Source organism: Zonotrichia albicollis, chromosome 18, assembly GCF_047830755.1.
Source record: "Zonotrichia albicollis isolate bZonAlb1 chromosome 18, bZonAlb1.hap1, whole genome shotgun sequence".
NCBI classification, from domain to species: Eukaryota; Metazoa; Chordata; class Aves; order Passeriformes; family Passerellidae; genus Zonotrichia; species Zonotrichia albicollis.
Genome location: NC_133836.1, coordinates 3,041,844 through 3,060,877, shown reverse-complemented (window position 1 = coordinate 3,060,877; position 19,034 = coordinate 3,041,844). Strand labels below are relative to the sequence as shown.

General features: G+C 46.7%; 1 protein-coding gene across 1 annotated transcript in view; it reads right to left on the bottom strand.

Moving 5' to 3' along the window:
• Positions 1 to 15,942, bottom strand: part of MLXIP (MLX interacting protein) — a 44,285-nt gene extending 28,343 nt beyond the window's left edge. Inside the window, exon 1 of the mRNA XM_005491529.4 lies at positions 15,490 to 15,942. Coding sequence (XP_005491586.3) covers positions 15,490 to 15,860 — 371 coding nt within the window. The 5' untranslated portion in view covers positions 15,861 to 15,942. The remainder of the gene's footprint in view (positions 1 to 15,489) is intronic.
• Between the last annotated feature and the right edge of the window lie 3,092 nt (positions 15,943 to 19,034).

Here is a 19,034-nt window from a genome sequence, read left to right as displayed (position 1 = left end):
GCAGCAGCAGCTCAGGGCTGTGGAGGGATGTTCTATTGCCCACAGACCACAAAGGACAGCAGGGAGCTTGGTGCTCAAGTTCAATTAAACACTTTAAAACAACCAAAATGTCCCCTCACTGTTTGAGTCACCACCTTTTAAAAATAATCCTTCCATCCTGAAGACAGAGATATTGGACCAGACAAATATTTTTCCTCTGTCAAGAGAATTAACTATTAAGAGCTGTTTAGAAAAATAAAAATAAAGATCAAATTCAGCCACTGGCAAACTGGAATTGCAACACCTGCCAAGAAACATGTTATCTAGACTGATTTCAAACAGGCAGGCTCAGGTATGCACCTCCTGAAATGGAACAGGAAAGTGAAAGGTCAGCTGTGTGCCTGAAGCAAATACTCCTGCCCCAACAAATCCGCAAGAAATGTTGATTTATTTATATTAGAAATTCAATGCTATTTTAAGCTTGGAAGTTGAATGTAATTTGCATAAATGCAAGCTTGCAGTGCCTTGGCTCTTGCTCTGACAGCCTGGTCTGTGCTGGAGTCAGGAATGACCAGGCTGGTGCTGTGTCAGGGCAGCAGAAAAATTCACATTTTGGGAGCATCATCACACCCACCCTGACGGGTTTTCAAACCACCACCACTGTGTCAGTCAGGGAAAGGATCTCTTGCTGCAGTTTTAGTGCAGCACAACATGGCCAGGGTGAGCTGTGTGCAGCTGGGAAATGCCTGCACCACAGGCAGGCTCCATGCTGGTTATGAAAGGGTGAAAAGAGCACAGGGCAAACACAAAGATCAGCACAAATATCAAGGAGACTTGAAGGCTATGGTGTCCTTCAGCCAGTGGCTATTTAAAGACTCAGAATATTTAGACAGTTTCTCATTTCCAGTCAGAAATCAAAGGATATTTCTAGAAATGTTCCTGCTTTTCAGACACTTGTCCAACAGTGGCTCACTTTAGTACAGAACTGGAACAGCAAGAAAAGAAAAAAGCTGCTTAAGTACTGTCATTAATAAGTCAGCCAAAAGGCTGAGAAAATGGGCATTGCCATCACACCTGTCACTGCTGACCCTCCCCAAACCTCTCCCTGAGCCCTGCTGCCTTCAACTTTGTAACTTTATAGATACTAACACTTTATAAAAGGCCACACGCTTCCACTGCCAAAAATCAGGACCTTCTTAAAGAACCACCAGAAATCCTGTCATGGAAAAAGCAGCTGAGACACAAAACTCACACAGTGCTCTGAGCTCCAGGCTCAGGCACATCCCACCCCTCTCACTGCCCCAATCTGAAATGCCAGCATGGAAAAGCAGCTGCCCATGGGCACAAAGTGTGTCAGTGGCAAAGCAAGGACACAACAGCAGCCAGGCATTTCCCAGCCACACACCCCACACCAGAAATGCCACGAGCAAGGGTAAGATTTAGCAAGGATCTGATTTATATTTTTCACATCAGATCAGTACATTTGGTTTTATTTCTTTTTTCAATACATTTTGTCTTCCTTATTTTTGAAGTGCTTCCTATGTTATGCATGGTGGAAAGTGTCATTTTTTAGTGCTGCTTCAATATAAAGGGAAGTGATCCTCCTTGTTTTAGTGTCTCGAAATTTTCCACTTCTTCCTAAGACTTGATTTTGGCCACTGGCTTTTCATCAACCTTCTCAGAATCTCAATATTCACTACAAGGAGCTGTTTCCCAACACAGATGATCAGGGACTGATAGGGTTCTGCAGTACATATCCATTATTTAAAAGGATGGTTGTTGGTGATGGTTGCTCTTGAATGGAGAGCTATAAACGTGTCAGAATCTTTTTGATCATTAAGGTCCCAGCCTAGATTAATGAACTGATCAAGCTGTGATGATCTGGGACTTAAAAGATTTTTCACACACGGAGCTTCTGAAAAAGCCAAACAAACCCTATCAGTGTGGCAGATCAGCCCAGCTCTCAGAGCACACATACCACCGGAGCCCAGAGCTGTTTACCATGCTGGAGAAACCCGAAACCAGCACTTCTGCCACAGAGGATACTGTAACATTCTCTGAACAACGTTACATCCTATAAATACACTGCAAGACTTCAGGGATCTTATTCTGAAAGCGCCTTACAGGTTTGGAACAGCAGAGATGCTCTCCCAGCTCTCCCCCTGTGACACAAAGCTTTCATCCCAGCTGTCTGCAGCCTGAAAAACACCAGGCTGCTTCCCAAATTCAGTTCTTACAGACTCAAGGCTGCAACAGCACACACAGCTTATTCAAAGTTTACATAAAAGCTGAACCAGAAACTACACAAGAGGCAGAAGCAGGGTAAAGGCACCATTGTGTTACTACTGAAACTACTCAAAGACCAATCAAAATCCCTTAGAAAGATGATGAAGGGAGGAAACTCCTTCCAGAACTCACATGGAACAGCCTGGAATGTGGAAAAAAAGAAAGTCTCTAAAAGGTCATGCACAACTCACAGGGAAAGTCTCCTCTTAGACCTTTTCTGGATCTGTGTGCAAACAAGTGCTCTGGCAATGCTTCACCAACAGCAGCCCTTCAATTCACAGTGAACACCCCACTGCCATGGGGGCACCACATCTCAAACACCACAGCAAAACTCCCCAGGACCCACCACCCAAAACCACAGTCCCAGGAAGGATGAACATTTAGAGAACACAGAGTGGAAAACAAACTTCCCCCTCTGGGTCACAAGGCAGACTGGAGCTGTGAAGATCTGTGGATCTGTGTGCTGCAGTGCAGGAGGGCTGTGAGTGACCCTCCGGCATTAACTGGGACACAGCGCTGGCAGGGAAGCAGCTGATAAAGCTCATGCCACACAATCCTCACCACACTTCTCCCAGATGGCTCCTGGTGCCTTTCTAGGATTGGACAGGCCAAGGGCAATGCCAGGTTCCCACAGAGAGATGGAGAGATCAGCCCTGTCCTTGGTGGCTCTGCTGAATTGCTGGATCTGTTACTTTATAATGATGGTGGTTATGGTAACGATGCACAGCACAGGGCACTGATGAATGTCTCATAGCAGTTAACTCCCAAAAGCAATATTTAACCTCAATATATGTGGTGAGTGTCAGAAGAAGACCTTGTTTTATTGCATGACACCCTTATAAAGTCATTCCTTTGCTCCCAGTAACCACCATGATTAAATATCAAGCAGCACCATGGTTCAGAAATCCCCATGCCATTCACCTGTGCACCAGTTAAAAGACATGCATGGACTGACTTTCAAACAGACTGAGATGGTGTATGTCCCAAAGCAAGTGGTGACTTCAGCAGTAAAACATGTGACAGCATCAGCACTTTCACAAATCTTACCACAAGCAAAACAACAACCAAGTCACTGAATGACCCTCACTCAAGTCTTCTTTGAAGCAGATTTCTCCTACATCACAAAACACCAGTCCCAACCTTCATTCTGTAGAATCCTGTCCTGGGGACATGACAGTCCCTTGGGAAAGCTCATGTGGAAGGTAAATAACACTTTTTACATGTTTATTGCTACAGAGAGAAGCAACCTTTCAGAATTTCCTAGGATCTACCTCCATATTTCCAAAAGCCTGTTACATGCACCCAGCCTGTAATCACCACATGCCAAGCTTAGACACCAAGCCTACTAATGTGCTAATAAAAACTGCTAATAAAAGTTTTAGTCTCCTTAAGCTCTGCTAAGATTTTTACTGGAGATTTGAGGGTTCTACTTGTACAACTGGATACTAAAAACAGATGGGATCCACGCTGAGTTCCTAAACAACAGCCTTCACAGACCCAAATTTTATTAGAAACAGTAATGAATTAGCTTTTATTGCAGAATTCTATGCATCTACTTGCAGAGCTAAGCTCTGCTCTTCAGTTACATTTGCTGATTTGATAAAGTAAGTGAGTGCAATCTCATCCCATGGTTTTCTCTAAGGGTTAAGAATTCCACACAGCACGACAGACCAGGATTTAGGAATGCCCCTGGTTCCCGTGCAGTTTTGCTGCAGATTACCCTTCCTCACAGGAAGGATGACTCAGGTCACAGTGTCACTGCAGTCACAAACACACTGGCTCTGTGCTTGCACAAGACCATGGAATCCCCAGCACCCTCAGGCAGCAGCTCAGAATGGGGCAGCTGCCACAGAGAGCGGGCACGGGCACAGAGAGCGGGCACAGAGAGCGGGCACGGGCACAGGGAGCGGGCATAGGGAGCGGGCACAGGCACAGAGAGCAGGGAGCGGGCACGGGCACAGGGAGCGGGCACAGAGAGCGGGCACGGGCACAGGGAGCGGGCACGGGCACAGGGAGCGGGCACAGGGAGCGGGCACAGGGAGCGGGCAGGGGCACAGGGAGCAGGCATAGGGAGCGGGCACAGGCACAGAGAGCAGGGAGCGGGCACGGGCACAGGGAGCGGGCACGGGGAGCAGGCACGGGCACGGGGAGCGGGCACGGGGAGCGGGCACGGGGAGCGGGCACGGACACAGAGAGCGGGCACGGACACAGAGAGCGGGCACAGGGAGCGGGCATAGGGAGCGGGCACAGGCACAGAGAGCGGGCACAGAGAGCAGGGAGCGGGCACGGGCACAGAGAGCGGGCACAGGCACAGAGAGCGGGCATAGAGAGCAGGCACGGGCACAGGGAGCGGGCACAGCCACACTCTGCCCTTATCTGCAGCTCCCAGAGACCAAAGGCTGCCTGGAATTTTCTCCCAGCTGATACTCAAACACTGCACAGCTACCCCAGCAGCTGGCACCTGCTTTGGCAAGGGCTGGAGGAAGCCCCACCCTGGGTGCCACAGGTCCAGCAGTGGGCGAGCAGGTGCTTGGGGAAGGGTCACAAGAGGACCAGTTTGTCCCCAGGGTGTTCCTGCCACCCCCAACAACCAGCCCCTCCCAGCTCTAAGGAAAATGATATTGGCAAGTACATGAACTCACTCCCTAAAAGTGAACTGAAGAACTGCACAGCTTCTCTTTTTGCTGTTTACAGACACTTTCCCCCCAGGTGAGTGTGTATATTGATTTGGCAGGACTCTGCTTTGAAAGGGAGGGATAAGGACATTTTTAATAGAGAACAGCCACTATGGTGACTGCTCAACAGCTGGGATGCCCCAGGTTTTGGACAGATTGTGAAATAATTGCTTTGGGAAACCAAAACAATCTCTGGTGTCAAACATGGTTGCTCATAATTACCTGAAGTGAGTGCAGTTCCCTCCTTGAGGATATTTGTATTCCTGATCAAGTCAGTTCTCCCATCCCAACACTTCATTTGAAATAAGCTGACAACATTCAAAGAGCTTCTCTGGCTCGGTAACAGATCTAAATATTTCACAACCATATCCAAATCCCTTGACTTACTCCTTCCTTTCTAAAAGCTTTATATCCTCTAATTCAGAAATGTAAATTTTGTATGTTTCCAGGTGGCAAACCTCCTCTACAACCCCTGCACTCAATTTTCTTTCTCAAAAGCTGTGTTTCAAAGAGCAAAACCAAGCAGTTGATTCCCTTTCACTGCTTCATGCTTTCCCACATCTGGCACACCCCCAGCACATTTTCTATCCAAGTTCCCTCAGCCTCCATCCTGTCAGGGACAGATGTTTACCAAGCAAACAGAAATTTGGACTAAGCTGTGCAGACAGCAACGTGCAGGAGTTCATACAGGGAATGGGGATACATTCTCTGGACACTGTACAGGACCAGCAAACACGAGAGCAGGGTATGAACACCCAGACCTGTGTGCTGCTCACAAGAGCACAGCTCAGAGCCCTGCCTGGATCCACAGCTCAGCAGCACCAGGCTCTGCTGTGCTGCCTCTCACTCAGACACTGGGAGCTCTCCTGATGCAGCTGGCACTGTAAATGCTGCTAACAGAGCTTGACTAGCCATGGCTGAGTGTACTCAGGCTGCAGCTTCAATGTAAACATACAGAAATTCATCAGGACGAGCAGAGAGTGAACATCCAAGAACAAAACAAATGATATCATTCTTTGCTCTGGGAAACGTGGCAGCAGACAATATCCATATCCAATGAGTGGCAGATCAGAAATGCAACAAGATCTCCCCCTGCCCTCTTCCAGTTTGGTACTAACATTTCTTCTCTAACAGCTGCCAGACCCACAAGCTCAGGTACTTCCTTTTCACCTTTTTTGTTTTCTTTTTTATGTGCATGCCTTTCCTTTTTTTCCTTTATCACTTCTGCCTCCAAAGTAAGGGCTTTTATCAGCTAATCCAGGCTGAATCAAGTGTCACACCACAGCACCAAAAGCAAAAGGCTGCATGATAAAAAGATAGTAAAGAGCAATCATGGACTTCAAAGAATAACAAAGACATGAGAAGTTCTTCCACAATTCTTGCTCCATTTGGTCTCTCTCCTTGTGAATGGTGTGGATAGTGAGAACAAACTAGATTTAAGAACAAACTAAAACCTGGATGGAAGATGCAGCATGAAGAGCTGAGCAGAAGAGCCTGTGATGGCTCACATTCACATCAACACAGTGAGTTATTTTTAGGTCTATTGTGAAACCCCACATTCCAGCTGCTCCAAAGATACACCAGCACTACCACAGAGGCCTGGGCTCTGCATCATCACCCTGGCAGGCTGGAGTGAGTCTAACCCTTGCCCTACATAAGAATTTTGGTGCCAAGGCAACCAAGTCCCTGGCACAGCTGGGGCAATGTGGACAAGAAGTGTTTTGGACAAGCTCACATGGGCTAGGGAAGGGTTTGGCTGCTGGATACAGAAGTCACTGAGCTGCTGCAGCCTGGCCAGAGGTCTCCCAGCCTGGCCAAGGCCACTTCAGCCATGGTGTCCTTGAACTGCTGCAGGCACAGCACTGTTACCATGGGACCTCGAGGGAAGGGAGAGTAAACAAAGCAGCAGAGGAAAGGAGGCCAGGATTTCGAGTAAAACACCCCATGCCACAGAATTCTGAAAACAATCAACGTGACAGATTCCAGAAGCAAACCTCCCTCGTGCCTCTGCAATGTTTGCTGGAATCCTGTTATGCAGACATGTCTCTCATAAAGAACAGCCCTGCTGACCTCTGAGGACTAACAGCCTCCACTGGAGGGATCAGTGAAGAGAAGAGGCCCCATCCTGCTTACCTGTGCTCCTGCAGATCCTTTCTAGGCAGCAGCACGAGCTGCACCACCAACTCCTCAGAACAAAACACTCACACACCTTTGTTCCTTCGCTCCCTCTGCCTGGCAGGACACAGGACCAAGGTCCTGCACTCACCACAGGATTCTAATGGCACTAAAGGCTCTGTGTTCACTCAAGCTCTCAGCACAGACACTCTGAGGACCCACATCAGCAGGACTCTCTCAATACCAGGGCAGATGCAGGACAAAGCCAGGAGGAGCAAACACCCCACAAAGTTCAGGCCAGGTCACACTTGCCAGCTGCCACCTTCCCCCCAGATCTGTAAACCCAAATACAAACAAGGCAGCTCCTATCTCACTTCCAAAACAAGTACCAGCAGCCCTCTTTCTCAAGAATGGCAAAAGGTTATCTGGATCTTCTCTCTACCCCCTCAGTCACCCTTAAGGCTCACTCTTCAATTCTTAATTCACAAGTAAGCCCCACCCAAAACCAGCAAAGACAAGGCCACCCCTGATGTCCTGAGATGGAAGAAGCCCTTTCAAGCTCACACAGGAACAGAACTGTAACGAGCATCAGACTCCTTTGCTTGAGTAAGGACAATTTCATTAACTAAGGGTCATCTCTCAACCAGTCTCCCTTGCTCCTTCAGCTGAAAGCAGCCTCAGCTCTTATTTCTGCTCTGAACCGTCCCCCCAAAATTCTGCTCTTTGCTCCCAAATCACTGGGAAAATGCACAGGGAAATAATGGTAGTCTGCAATGAAAGAGAAGCATAAACATTACATACATACTCTACCCATAAAGATATTCTCTGCTTGCTCTGGTGTGGTGTAAATGAGCAACAAAGATATACCCAGAAATCCAGAAATCTCCCATTATAATTAAAAATAAAGCATTTATCTCTGTATGTGGGAAGACACTACCACACATAAAAAATACAGTAAGAAAAGGCATTAAATACAGCAAAAAGAGTTGTATCCATTCCTTCCTTGCACTACACCATCAGCTAAACTAGAAGTGGAGAGACTAAAAGCTCTCTAACTGTGCATTACTGCTGTAGATAATGTGCTGCAAACACAAAACCAAGGATAAAAAGCTCTCTAACAAGTCATTAAAATTTAACAAGTCATGTAAATTTTTCTGTGCTTTTCAGGAAAAGCGATCAATTCATTAAGCAGCAATGCTCAGCTACTTAACCAGCTGAACCCTTTGCTCACATCACAGCACATCCCCAGCCGTGTCAGGGCTAAGGGTTATCTGCAGGTCAGGAGAATCCTGGCCAAAACACACTGACATATCACTAATTGCAGTGAATCAGATTCTTCCACTAAAGCCTGCTCAGGATAATCCCAGCAGTGCCCTGCAAGCCCTTTCCATCTGGCATGTCACCTTTTCTCCTACAGCCCCAAAGGTGACCAAGCAGCCCTGAGTGGCCATGTCAGGATAAGCAGCCAAGGGAAGGAATCTCTTCCCTGGGCCCAGATGGTTCCTGTGCTCCTTTCCAATCCCATTTTCTGTTATCCACTGATGTCACAGCTGGACAGCCAACTCACAACTCTCATCTTTCACAAAGGTAACTGCTGCTGGGCTGGCTCCTAAGCAGCACTCAGGAGTTTCCATACCTTAAGGCACAAAGTGAAATCTGCTTAACAGAGAGGAGCAGGCAATTCCCCTGCAGCCATTCACACCGCACAGAATGGCCAAGGTGTCACATCCTTCAGGAGCTTTTCTGATGTCAGCAAGCTGCACATCCTCTTCATCATCTCCTCCCAAATCTTTCCTCCATTTGTCCTCTTTCCTTTATTAAGTTTGTATCAGAGGAGTGATCTTTCATAGGGTTTCCTTTCAGACTCCTATGTCAGCTCACTTACACTTCACACCTTTGTTTCCCTCTTTCTGAAAGGCCAGCACACAGATCTGGGGCTCTGAATGTTTTGGTCATTTCAGAATGGAGAAAGGGAGGAAAAAGCAGTAACTGATTTATCTAAGATCAACAGCCAAGGAACCAAGGGTTAGTGAGGAGCTTTGAGCTTGTGTGTCACAAAGTAAATAAGCTGTGGCAAATGCACACCAGAACATTTCCCATGGCAATGGCTGCTTTACCCACCAAGGGATGGCTGCATTAATTCTATCAGGAGTGACACCAAGTCAGCGTGCTTTATGCTCAAAAACAACCAAAAAATTACCTTCCAAGTCCCATTTGAGCAAACAAACAGAAATTATTTGAAAAGATTGTGTTCAGAATTTTTGTTCTGGTACTAAAACTATTAGAAGCAATTTCTAGAACCTTGCTTTTCCTAACTCTCTTTTCCAAGCCTTCCTGCTTCAGAAGCAGTGATAATAATGGAACTCTAGCTTGCACTAAAAACAATCACATTCAGGTTTTTCCATCACTGTCTGAAACACAAAGAACCAACTCTATTTTCTTTGGAGGCAACTGAAACAAGTACTTTTCCTAATCATCTTCATGATTGTTTCATGGACATGTTAAAGGTTTCCTCTCCAGAGCGAAAGGAAAATTGTATGAAAGCTGTAAAATATTTCTATAGCCATCAAAGAGTTTACAAAGCTTGTCTTTTTCCTCAGAAGTAGCTTAGAAGTTTTGTCTTTAAAGAACTGCTTGTGCCAATGATATTAAGATATCAAAGGACACATAAAGGAAACTGTAAATGCAATTAATTTCTGTATACAAAGAAAGGAAGTTGCAAGCATATAGCCTGTATTTAATTAAAAATAAAATACTAGATTAAACCCAAACTGGTCCAGGTTTCTCAGCTGATAAGGTTTTTTGTTGTTGTTCTGTTCTAAAAAGAGAGCCCTTTCTCTCCAGCAGCAAAAGGCAGCAGGGCAGCATGAGCAGAGCCAAAGCAGGAACTGCAGATCTCCTGCCCCATCATCCATGATTTGTGGGTCCGTCCAGCTCATTCTCCCCTTCACCAGGCACACCTCCACCAGGTGCCTCCTATCTAACCCTCATATCACAGATCAAAGCATGGGGAATGAACACTGGGCTTCTCCAACTCCAGCCACACCTTCCACTGTCCATCCTCACTTTCCACATATCCTCCCCTTTCATTCCCATTTCTCCTGCCCTGAACAGCGTTACACCGACATCACATTGGGATCATTCACCTCTGTCCTTTTATTCAAATCTCAGCTAAATCCATCTTCAAACTCTTTTCTTCCCCACAATCCCCACCAGGATGAGACCTCCCCTTCCCTGCTGCCATTCCCTGCAGCCCTGCCCTGGGGGTTTCCTCACCCACAGGGCTCAGTGAGTTTGTAACCCAGTCAGCTGAGACATCCTCTGTGTGACTTTGTGAGAACTTTGCAGTATCTCATTTTTGCTTTCCTGTTTCCATCCCTGTGGCCTCTGTCAACACCACACAGCTCTTTGTGTGGCTTTATCTCGGCCCTTCTAATTCACTCAACGCATTCCTCAGAGATTCCCTAATTTCACTCCAGATCTCAGCGAGCTTCCAGCCTCATTCCTTGCCCTTTCCACTCCTCCTGCTTCACAGCAGATCTCCGAGTGCGTTATTAGGGGGAAAATTCCACCCACCCATTACAACTTAAAGAGTTCACTCTCTCCTTCAAGCCTGTCAAAATGCCTCTGACATCCCAGAAATGCTCAGCCTTCAGCTCAAAATGGCCACAAAGCTCCCTTTATTCCTCCCCACCCCTTCCCAGCCTGCAGCATCACTAGATACCCTTTTGTTTGATTAACACTAATCATAGCTTAAGGACACACAGTCAGATAAGCAGCTGCTCAAGTGACTGAATATCAACTCTGCTTTCCACAAGAATGGAATTTTTTTTTCCCCCACATGGGAAAGTAACAAACAAGAATGGTTCAGTGACCTACTAAAAGGGTGTGTGGAAAAACATGAGTGAAGCCAAGACCTGAAATTTGGGTCTCTTGGCTTTAATTCCTCTTGCCACTCAGCAGAAAGAAAGAAAAACAGGTAAGGGGGGGAGAACTGAAAATCAACATATTAACTTCTGTTGCCATTCAAAGCACATCATAATCATGCAGCACAAAATCTTCACTAAAAATAATGCCAAATCTCAAAGTTCAGGCACATTTTTTTCAGATCATGCAAAAGTTCTTGAGAACTGGCAGTCTGAGGACAAACCAGCTCCCTCTTCCCTATTTCAGCAATCCATCAAAAATGGTGATTACAAAATCCATGTTGTACTGAAGCCAGAAAATAACATGTTTACTGAGTAAAAACACAAGATGAGAACAACAACAAAACATGTAGATTAAATGGCAGATCAAAAGATGATAATGTGCTTTTTTAATGAAAAAGGTGACTCCTGTGCCCCACACCTCTACAGCAACACCCTCCCAACCAGGCCCATAGAAACCAGTCTGCAGAGACACCAAAACAACCAGGAGCAAAACAAACAAAATTGTCCCTGTATCTAAAACCTCTGTCCACAGAATTTGTCTGCTCTTCCTGCAGTCATTTGTAGCCCTGAAGACAGCAAAACCTTCATCTGAACCAAGGCCTTCTCACACCAGCACTATGAAATGTTTACTTTGGCAAAGAAATGAGTCTGGCAGACAAGAACAGCTCAGTCACCTTTCTGCAAACTGTCCTGAGGTTCAAGGTTGTCAAGGTGGAATTTCAAAGTGCATCTTACACAGAGCTTAAAAGCTTGTGCCTATATCAAGCATTTGACATAAGCAGAGTAAGAGGCTCAGTCCTGATGTCCTGGTTCATAGTGCACCCTGAACACAGCATCCTTGCTTTGCAGGGACCTTACTGTGGTTAAAAAATACTTGGAACAGCAACTCTGCTCAAGTCTGGCTAAATTCAGAGGTGAATATAGGTGTTTTTATCAGAGTAGCTTCTACAAGCAGCATGTGAAATATGTAGCTGGATTGTGGAGGTTTTTAATCTCCCAGTGCCATCAGCAGTGCTGAGAACTTCCCCAAACACTGCACTGACAAAGAATGTGTGGCAAAGGCTCTGGAAACAAGCTGACCCCTCACGTCAGTCCACCGAGGAAGGGAATATTTTTGGCTTCCCTCTAGATGAAGTGAAGGAGTCATATTGCTAAAGAGGAGAGATGAAATCTAGAAATGACCTGGCAAGCTGCTCACAAGGCTGCTTTTGTCCCAGTTCCCAGAGCCCACTGTCCTGCCCTGTGCAGCTTCAGCAAGCAGATCCTGAGGGGTTTGTACAAGGATCTCACGCCAACCTTAACACTCTTACCTCAAGTACAACACCTGGCAGGCTCCTTAAGCTCTTAATAAGAGCTGAGAGAACTCTGAGGCTACTTAAGAATAAATGAGCCCACAAAGTCATCTTCACCTACCCTACCGTGGCCTGTACTAAGATAAGCAAGGAATGACATAAATATACAATAGTTTAAAAGAGCACCACCCAGCGTATTACCATTAATCCTAACAAAGAGAAAAAATTCCTCTGTCTCAATCTCAGGGGAAAAAAACCTTCATGATAGGCTGTTATTGAAACATTTCTGAGTACAGTTCATCTTTGGGAAGTTACTTCTGGGTAATGCAATTATTTGGATAATGGTAAAGTTATTAGAGGGCTTTACTAAATTAAATATCAAGATGACATAACATTTTACTTAATTCTGTGCATGGTAGGTCATGTACCCAGGAGCACAGTTTCTCATTAGAATGAGCAGTGTCAAAGGTCTTTCTCATTTTGAGAAGAACACTTTTTAAGATCTTTTTGCCTGCCTCCAACAAGTCAATTCTAGCTACCTACACGTCAAGGTCTGCAAGGTCACCTTGGTTTAAAGGGTTGATATGAAGGGGCTAAAAGAGGAAAACCAATGTTCTTTTACCTCTGTCAGTGTGGTACAGCTCCCACAATCAATCTCATGAGAAAAACAAGTTACATTTAGATAAAGTACGGCCCGCGTGACACCTGTTGTAAACCCCAGTGTTTATAAGTTACTTATTAATTTAAAAAATTGGTTTAATCTGCTCACTGTACAGGGGAGTATGCTATAGGCATGTTTTCCCCTCTGGAATGGCATATCTGAAATGAGACTTTTCAAGCTGTGCAACTGGATACGTGACTGAAACAGCTGTGATGAAAATTAGGATCGTGTTGGCTTGTGCTGCTCAAAGGCACGAGGGAATCGCTTCCCTGGTGTTCACAAATAACTTTTTCTATCAGAAAAAGTTTCACTGTTAACAGCACAAAGCCAAACTCCAAAAAAATTTACAGCACAACGAGAAGAGCCCAGGTTTATGGGCTATGGATCACCAATCCGTGATCCAGCATAAATGTGGAGGCTTCCAAACAAACCAGCCGAGGTAATGACCCAGGTAATGACTGAGGTAATCTAGAAAAGCTTTGCTTTCTAGCCCATCCACCGAGCTAATGGGTACCACACGTTTTACTGCTTCTCTTTAAAACTTTAAACACTGAAATGCCAGCAATGAGTGTCATGTGTAAATAAATACTCCACAGAGAGCTCTGCCACAGCAGCAGCTTCCCTGGGTCTGTGTTTAACACGGCTGCATCCCCCAGCTCTGCAGGCAGCTCGTGCCCCCAAAAAGCAAAACTCACACATCTTCACCTTCCTGTGTGACAGTTTTTGCTGTTGGTTTCCACAGCCCCAGTTCTTTTCCAGAGTGAATTTCTATCCAGCAAAGGCAGCATGGAAAACATTAACACGGAACCTGTGTGTTTTGTCAGTGCTGGATCTGACAGGCAATAAATAATGAGAAAGGTAAAGCTGAGGCAACAGCCACAAAAACATCCCCATAAACCAACCAGGAAAAAATCCAACCTGAGGACAGAAATACAACCTACAGGCCCAATCATTTGTTAAAAAGACATTTCCCATTTCAAAGCCATGTTCAACACCTCAAATCAGATTTTCCAGAATTACTTCAATCCTTTTTAGACCCAAGTTTACAATTGGTTTGCTTGGCAGATTTAAAAATCGTATCCCAAAGCTGCTGAGTAAGCAAGGCTGGATCTGGGCAGGATGCTTCAGGGCTGCAACTCAGCAAACCCTAAGGTGCCCAAGGACAGAAGCATTAAGAATGTGCTTTTCTTTGGCAGCCTCTAAGAAGATATTTTCTGCACCTTGCCTCATGCTACCACCAGCAGGCAGGATAAAATTATTTCTTCTGTAATAAATTTGGTGCTCCACTAATTCACCTACATCAGAGTTCAGTACTGTCAATCAGTGTAACAAAATTGTTCCTTTGCACCAGGTGTGATCCTCAGTTTTAAAATCCCAATGACATACCAGTGGAAGCACAAAATAAAACCAAGGTGACAGAGGCCGAGGAGCACATGCACACGAGCAGTCCAGTTCTGTCCTTCATAATCCCTGCAGCTCCTCTGCAAGTTCCTCCTAGCTTGTACAATAAAAGGTTTACTTTTTTTTTTTTGTAAGTGCAAAGTACTTAGATCCACTGTTGCACACACCTAATCTGAGGTTCAGTCTCTTGCCAGCAACTAATAATGTTCCTGGCCAATATTATCAAAATATTAATATTACTTACATCTTCAAGCTACTGTACAGAACAGATAGTTCGATTGTTTCCTCTTCATTGAGCAATACTTAAATAGATGATTTGGGGTGGGCAAAGTTAATTTTCCTTTAGCAAGCTAAGGTGGTTCCTATAGATGAAAATAAATATTTCCGTTGATATGCCAAGAGGCATTTTCCATCAAGCCTTTTAATCAACTTCCAAAATGTGCTCAGCAGAGAACATCAGATTGGATCCGGTTTCTGCTATATCACACGGAACAAAAGGCTGAGCAGACACACATCTTTCCAAAACACTTCTACTCCACAGCTCTGCCTCCATTTTGGATGACAGACAAAGGGGATAAATGGGAATATAACGCCTTACTGAAGAGATGAAAAGCACAACCAAAGTCAGAGCAAAAGGTGCAGATAAACCCAGGAAGTGCTGCTGCCAGCTGCAGCCAGCACAGGAACAAAGGAAACAGCGACAGAGTCCGCTGGTTTGACTTTGTTATAAAAATAAAATTTGGGGAGGGGAAAATTGGCCGGGTTTCACATCGAGCGGGGCACTTTGCCCTTTAAGGGTTTCTGTTTAGCACCAGAGGCTTCCACTCGCTCCCAGCCCGGCCGCGGGATGCTGAGGGCTTCCAGCGGCACCAGCGCCGGCGGGCGAGCGGGACCCCAGCCCCGAGCAGCCCTCAGCCCTCATGGCGGGGGGGCAGCGGCGCCCCCGGCTCGCCCCCAGCCACGGCCCCGGGCCGGTGGGGAAGGGCCCGCCGGGACCCCCAAGTTCGCTGAACACAAAAGCGGCACCGAACCCCCGCATATGGGCCGGGGGGACCCGCTCGGCTGCGACCCCGCCCCTCACACGGTGCCGCTCCCCGGCGCGGTCCCCCCGCCCAGCCCGGCCGGGACTCGCCGCCGGGGCCGCTCGGTACCTGTAGGCCAGGGACATGCACTCGAACAGCTTCGTGAGGGACGCGTCGATGCTGAGGCGGCCGCCGGCGCCGCCGCCGCCGCGGGCCGCCCCGAACTGGTAGGTCTGGCAGGTCTGCTCGTTGACCGTGTCGAAGTCGTAGCCCTTCTTGGGCGGGTGCTCGCTGTGAGGCGACGAGACCATGAAGTGCCCCGAGTGGATGATCTGCGGGCCCGGGGGCTGCCCCCGCCGCGGCCCGCACCGCCGCCCCCCGCCCGGCGACGCTCCGCCATCGTCCGTGTCCGACGAGTCCTCGTCGGGCTCCGTGCGGGGGGACAGCGGCCCCGCCGCCCCGAGCAGCCGCGCCGGCCGCATGAACACGTCGGCGGCCATGGCCCCGCTGCTGCCGCCGCGGCCGAGCCCGCGCCCGCTCTGCGCCGCCACCGCCCCGCTCCGCCCCGAGCCGGCCCCCGCCGCGCTTAAAGGCGACGGAGCGGCCCCGCCGCCGCCCTGCCTGCTCTGTGCCAGCAATGTCCCCACACCTCCTCAGGATGGCTGGGTTAAGTGATTCAGCGGGGACTTCCATTCGGCTGAATAATTTTTTATTTATTATTTTAAACTAAACTAAATTTCGAAATGTTCCACCTCAACAGGAGGAACAGCTCCTTTAGGTTGAGGGTGGCAGAGCTCTGGAATTGCCCAGGGAGGCCGTGGATTGTTCCTCTCTGGAGATATTCCAAACACACCTGGATGTGTTCCTGTGTCACCTGCTCCCTGGGCAGGGAGGTTGGACTGAGTGATCTCCCCTTCCAGCCCGAACGATTATGGAAAACATTCATAAACTTAAGGGACTGTGAGGAACATGAGATGTAGAGGACAGCCCAGAAACGGCTGAACAATGCTGAGACAACAATTGTGCTAAAAATACTTCAATTGTCATTAATACACTAAACTGCTTATTATTTTCCAGAAGCAGTCTGCAAGAAGCCAGGGCAGCCAGAGAAGCTGGAAACCTGCAGAGTCACAGAGGTCAGGACATGGAGCTTCTGCTGCCAGGCTGGTGGCTCACATCTCACTCAGTACCTGCTGCTCAGTGGCACATAAAAGGAACCATAGTTGTTCCAGTGGAAGTAAAGGTCAGATTTCATCCTTCTCAAAAGCATAAAGGAAGCAATGGGTCCTGTAGGTTAACATAAAAGCATAGCAACAGGGCTGGTGTGGGGAGGGAGCATCATCCTACAACACAAAACCCCATGCACATGTGCACAAAGTCAAGAGAAAACATCTCAAACTTGCCCTGCAGTGCAAACTTCTGTGACCAGGGGATCCTAGGACACACATTCCAAAGCATTTATACTAAATTGCATCTATTATTTCAGTTATAGGATCTCATACTTAAAATGGAAATGGCTCTTCTACATAGCCACCCTCAGGAGAGAAAAAGCTTCCAAATATTCAACAGCCACATGCTACTTTTTCTGGTGTGTTAAACCAGAAATAAGATCAAGAGAGACTTAAGAGACAGAAGTCTTGGGCAAGAAGAGGCATCCCTGCAATATCCCTGCAATATCCCAATTACGCCCATGCAATGATCTGACATTCCCCATTAGCATGGAATCAAGACTGATCCCTGTGTTTAGGGAAGGAGTGGTAGGTCAAACACTTCCCCACACATGAAAGCAACAGTAAGGAATGACCACATCATGTGGGAGCTGTCTCAGATCTTTAAAAACCAAACCTAGCATTCAGTCCTTAGTCAGCATCATACTTGACTCAAATTCTGAAGGCCAGTCATATTTAGCTTCAAATCTGGTTATTAAAATTTGCTTAAAAAAAAAAAGTGTCCCAGCAAGACCTTCTGAGAATATTTTAAGTACAAAAAAATTTAAAACATTTCAAAACAACATTCACAGTTTAATGATACCTATTAAAAGTCTTCCATGTAGCTTGTTAAGAACTAATCCTGAGCTAAAAAAAATCACATCATTAGCAGAACTGTATAAAGTATTTCCATAACAACAGCCTGTACACTGACCTCACTAAATTCTAAGCAAGCCAGTGTTTCCTCCTGCAGGAAAAGACAGGTAACTTGTTAAAATAAAATCGTTAGGTTGCAGTGCAATTTTCTAGGAAGAGTTCAAAGTACACCATCATTTAAAGAAAGGGCAGCAGGTTTAAGCTACAACACAAGTTTCAGGTTTTTTCTGCCAGATGCAAGGAAAGGGGCATTATTTAAAATAAATCCACTGAATTTTGGAGACAGACCTCCTGGTTTGCCCTTTTAAATGAGCACTTAGGTGATCAGTAACAGTTCAAGACTGCCAGGGATCCTCTCCTGCTCCACACCAAGGAACTCCAGCAGGCACAGGGAAACAGAGGCCACAGCATCTTTGGAGTATTCCTTTTCTTTCTGTTTTTCATCAATCCACAGTTCAAGGTGAAACACAGGCCACCAGCTTCTGCTGATGTTCCTTCAAGGAACAACACCAATTCCTTGAAATAGGCTTTTAGCACAGGAGGAATTCAAGTGCAGTACACACTGTGAACAGAGACGCCCAAGCTGCTCAATGCCCACAGTGTATTCCACACCACTTAGTGGTGAGATTATCCTCCCGAATCTACAGACAGGAAGATAAGCATTTCCATACTGATGAGGGGAAGAGCTCAAGGGATCTTACTCACAGCCTGGGCTGGGGCTGAGTGCAGGAGTCCAGCCCAGCCTGCCCCGCTCCGTGCCCATCCTGCTCCCAAACCACAGGGACAACTTCCCAGGAAACCACAGGGAAAACTTCCAGCCCTGCCCTGCTCCAGGCTGCCACTGCTCTCCCCCTGGCACCAGCCTTACCTGCTCAGAGGCCTTTCCTCCTGGGACCCATCTTGAGTTACAGCCTTGCTCCTACTTGTCCTGTCCTCTCTCTCCAGTTCCACCCCGTATGGAACTCCTTGGTGTCTCCTGGTTTAATTCACTAATCTGGAGAAGGAAAGAAAGCAAACTAAAGCAGTTTCCTTCCCAGGTTAGTGAGTTTAAAGGGGCTGCTAAGGATGTTAGGAGCACCCCAGTAAATGTGAGAGAGCCAAGGTGGGAGCAGGCTGGGGCTCACCAGCCAGCAGGGCAGTCCAGCTGCCTGAGGAACTGCAGGCCACCTTGGGACAGAGCACACCAAACACTAAAAATAAGCTGGACACTTTATATCCATCTTGAATGTAAAGAATCTTTCCAAAACTCCTCAGGAGTTTTACCCTTGCAATCATTGGGCTCCAGCTTGTTTCCAAACTGAAGCACGTTTCACACTCTGCCTTCCCTTCCCCCTCCAATTTAAGGTACCACAACATTTTAACCGAGCACCAAACGAGGAATTTGGTAAATGAATTATCTTAAATTACCAAATTATTCTGCAGATTGCTGTAATTACACTGGTCATATATGTTGTTTTTACAACCACCACCTGCCCCTGCCCCACCACACAATTATCAAGGCACCTTTGGACTTCTCAAAGGAGGATCATTTTATACATTACCAAACAAGACAACACCAGAGAATGCACATTTAAAAATACCATTTATAAA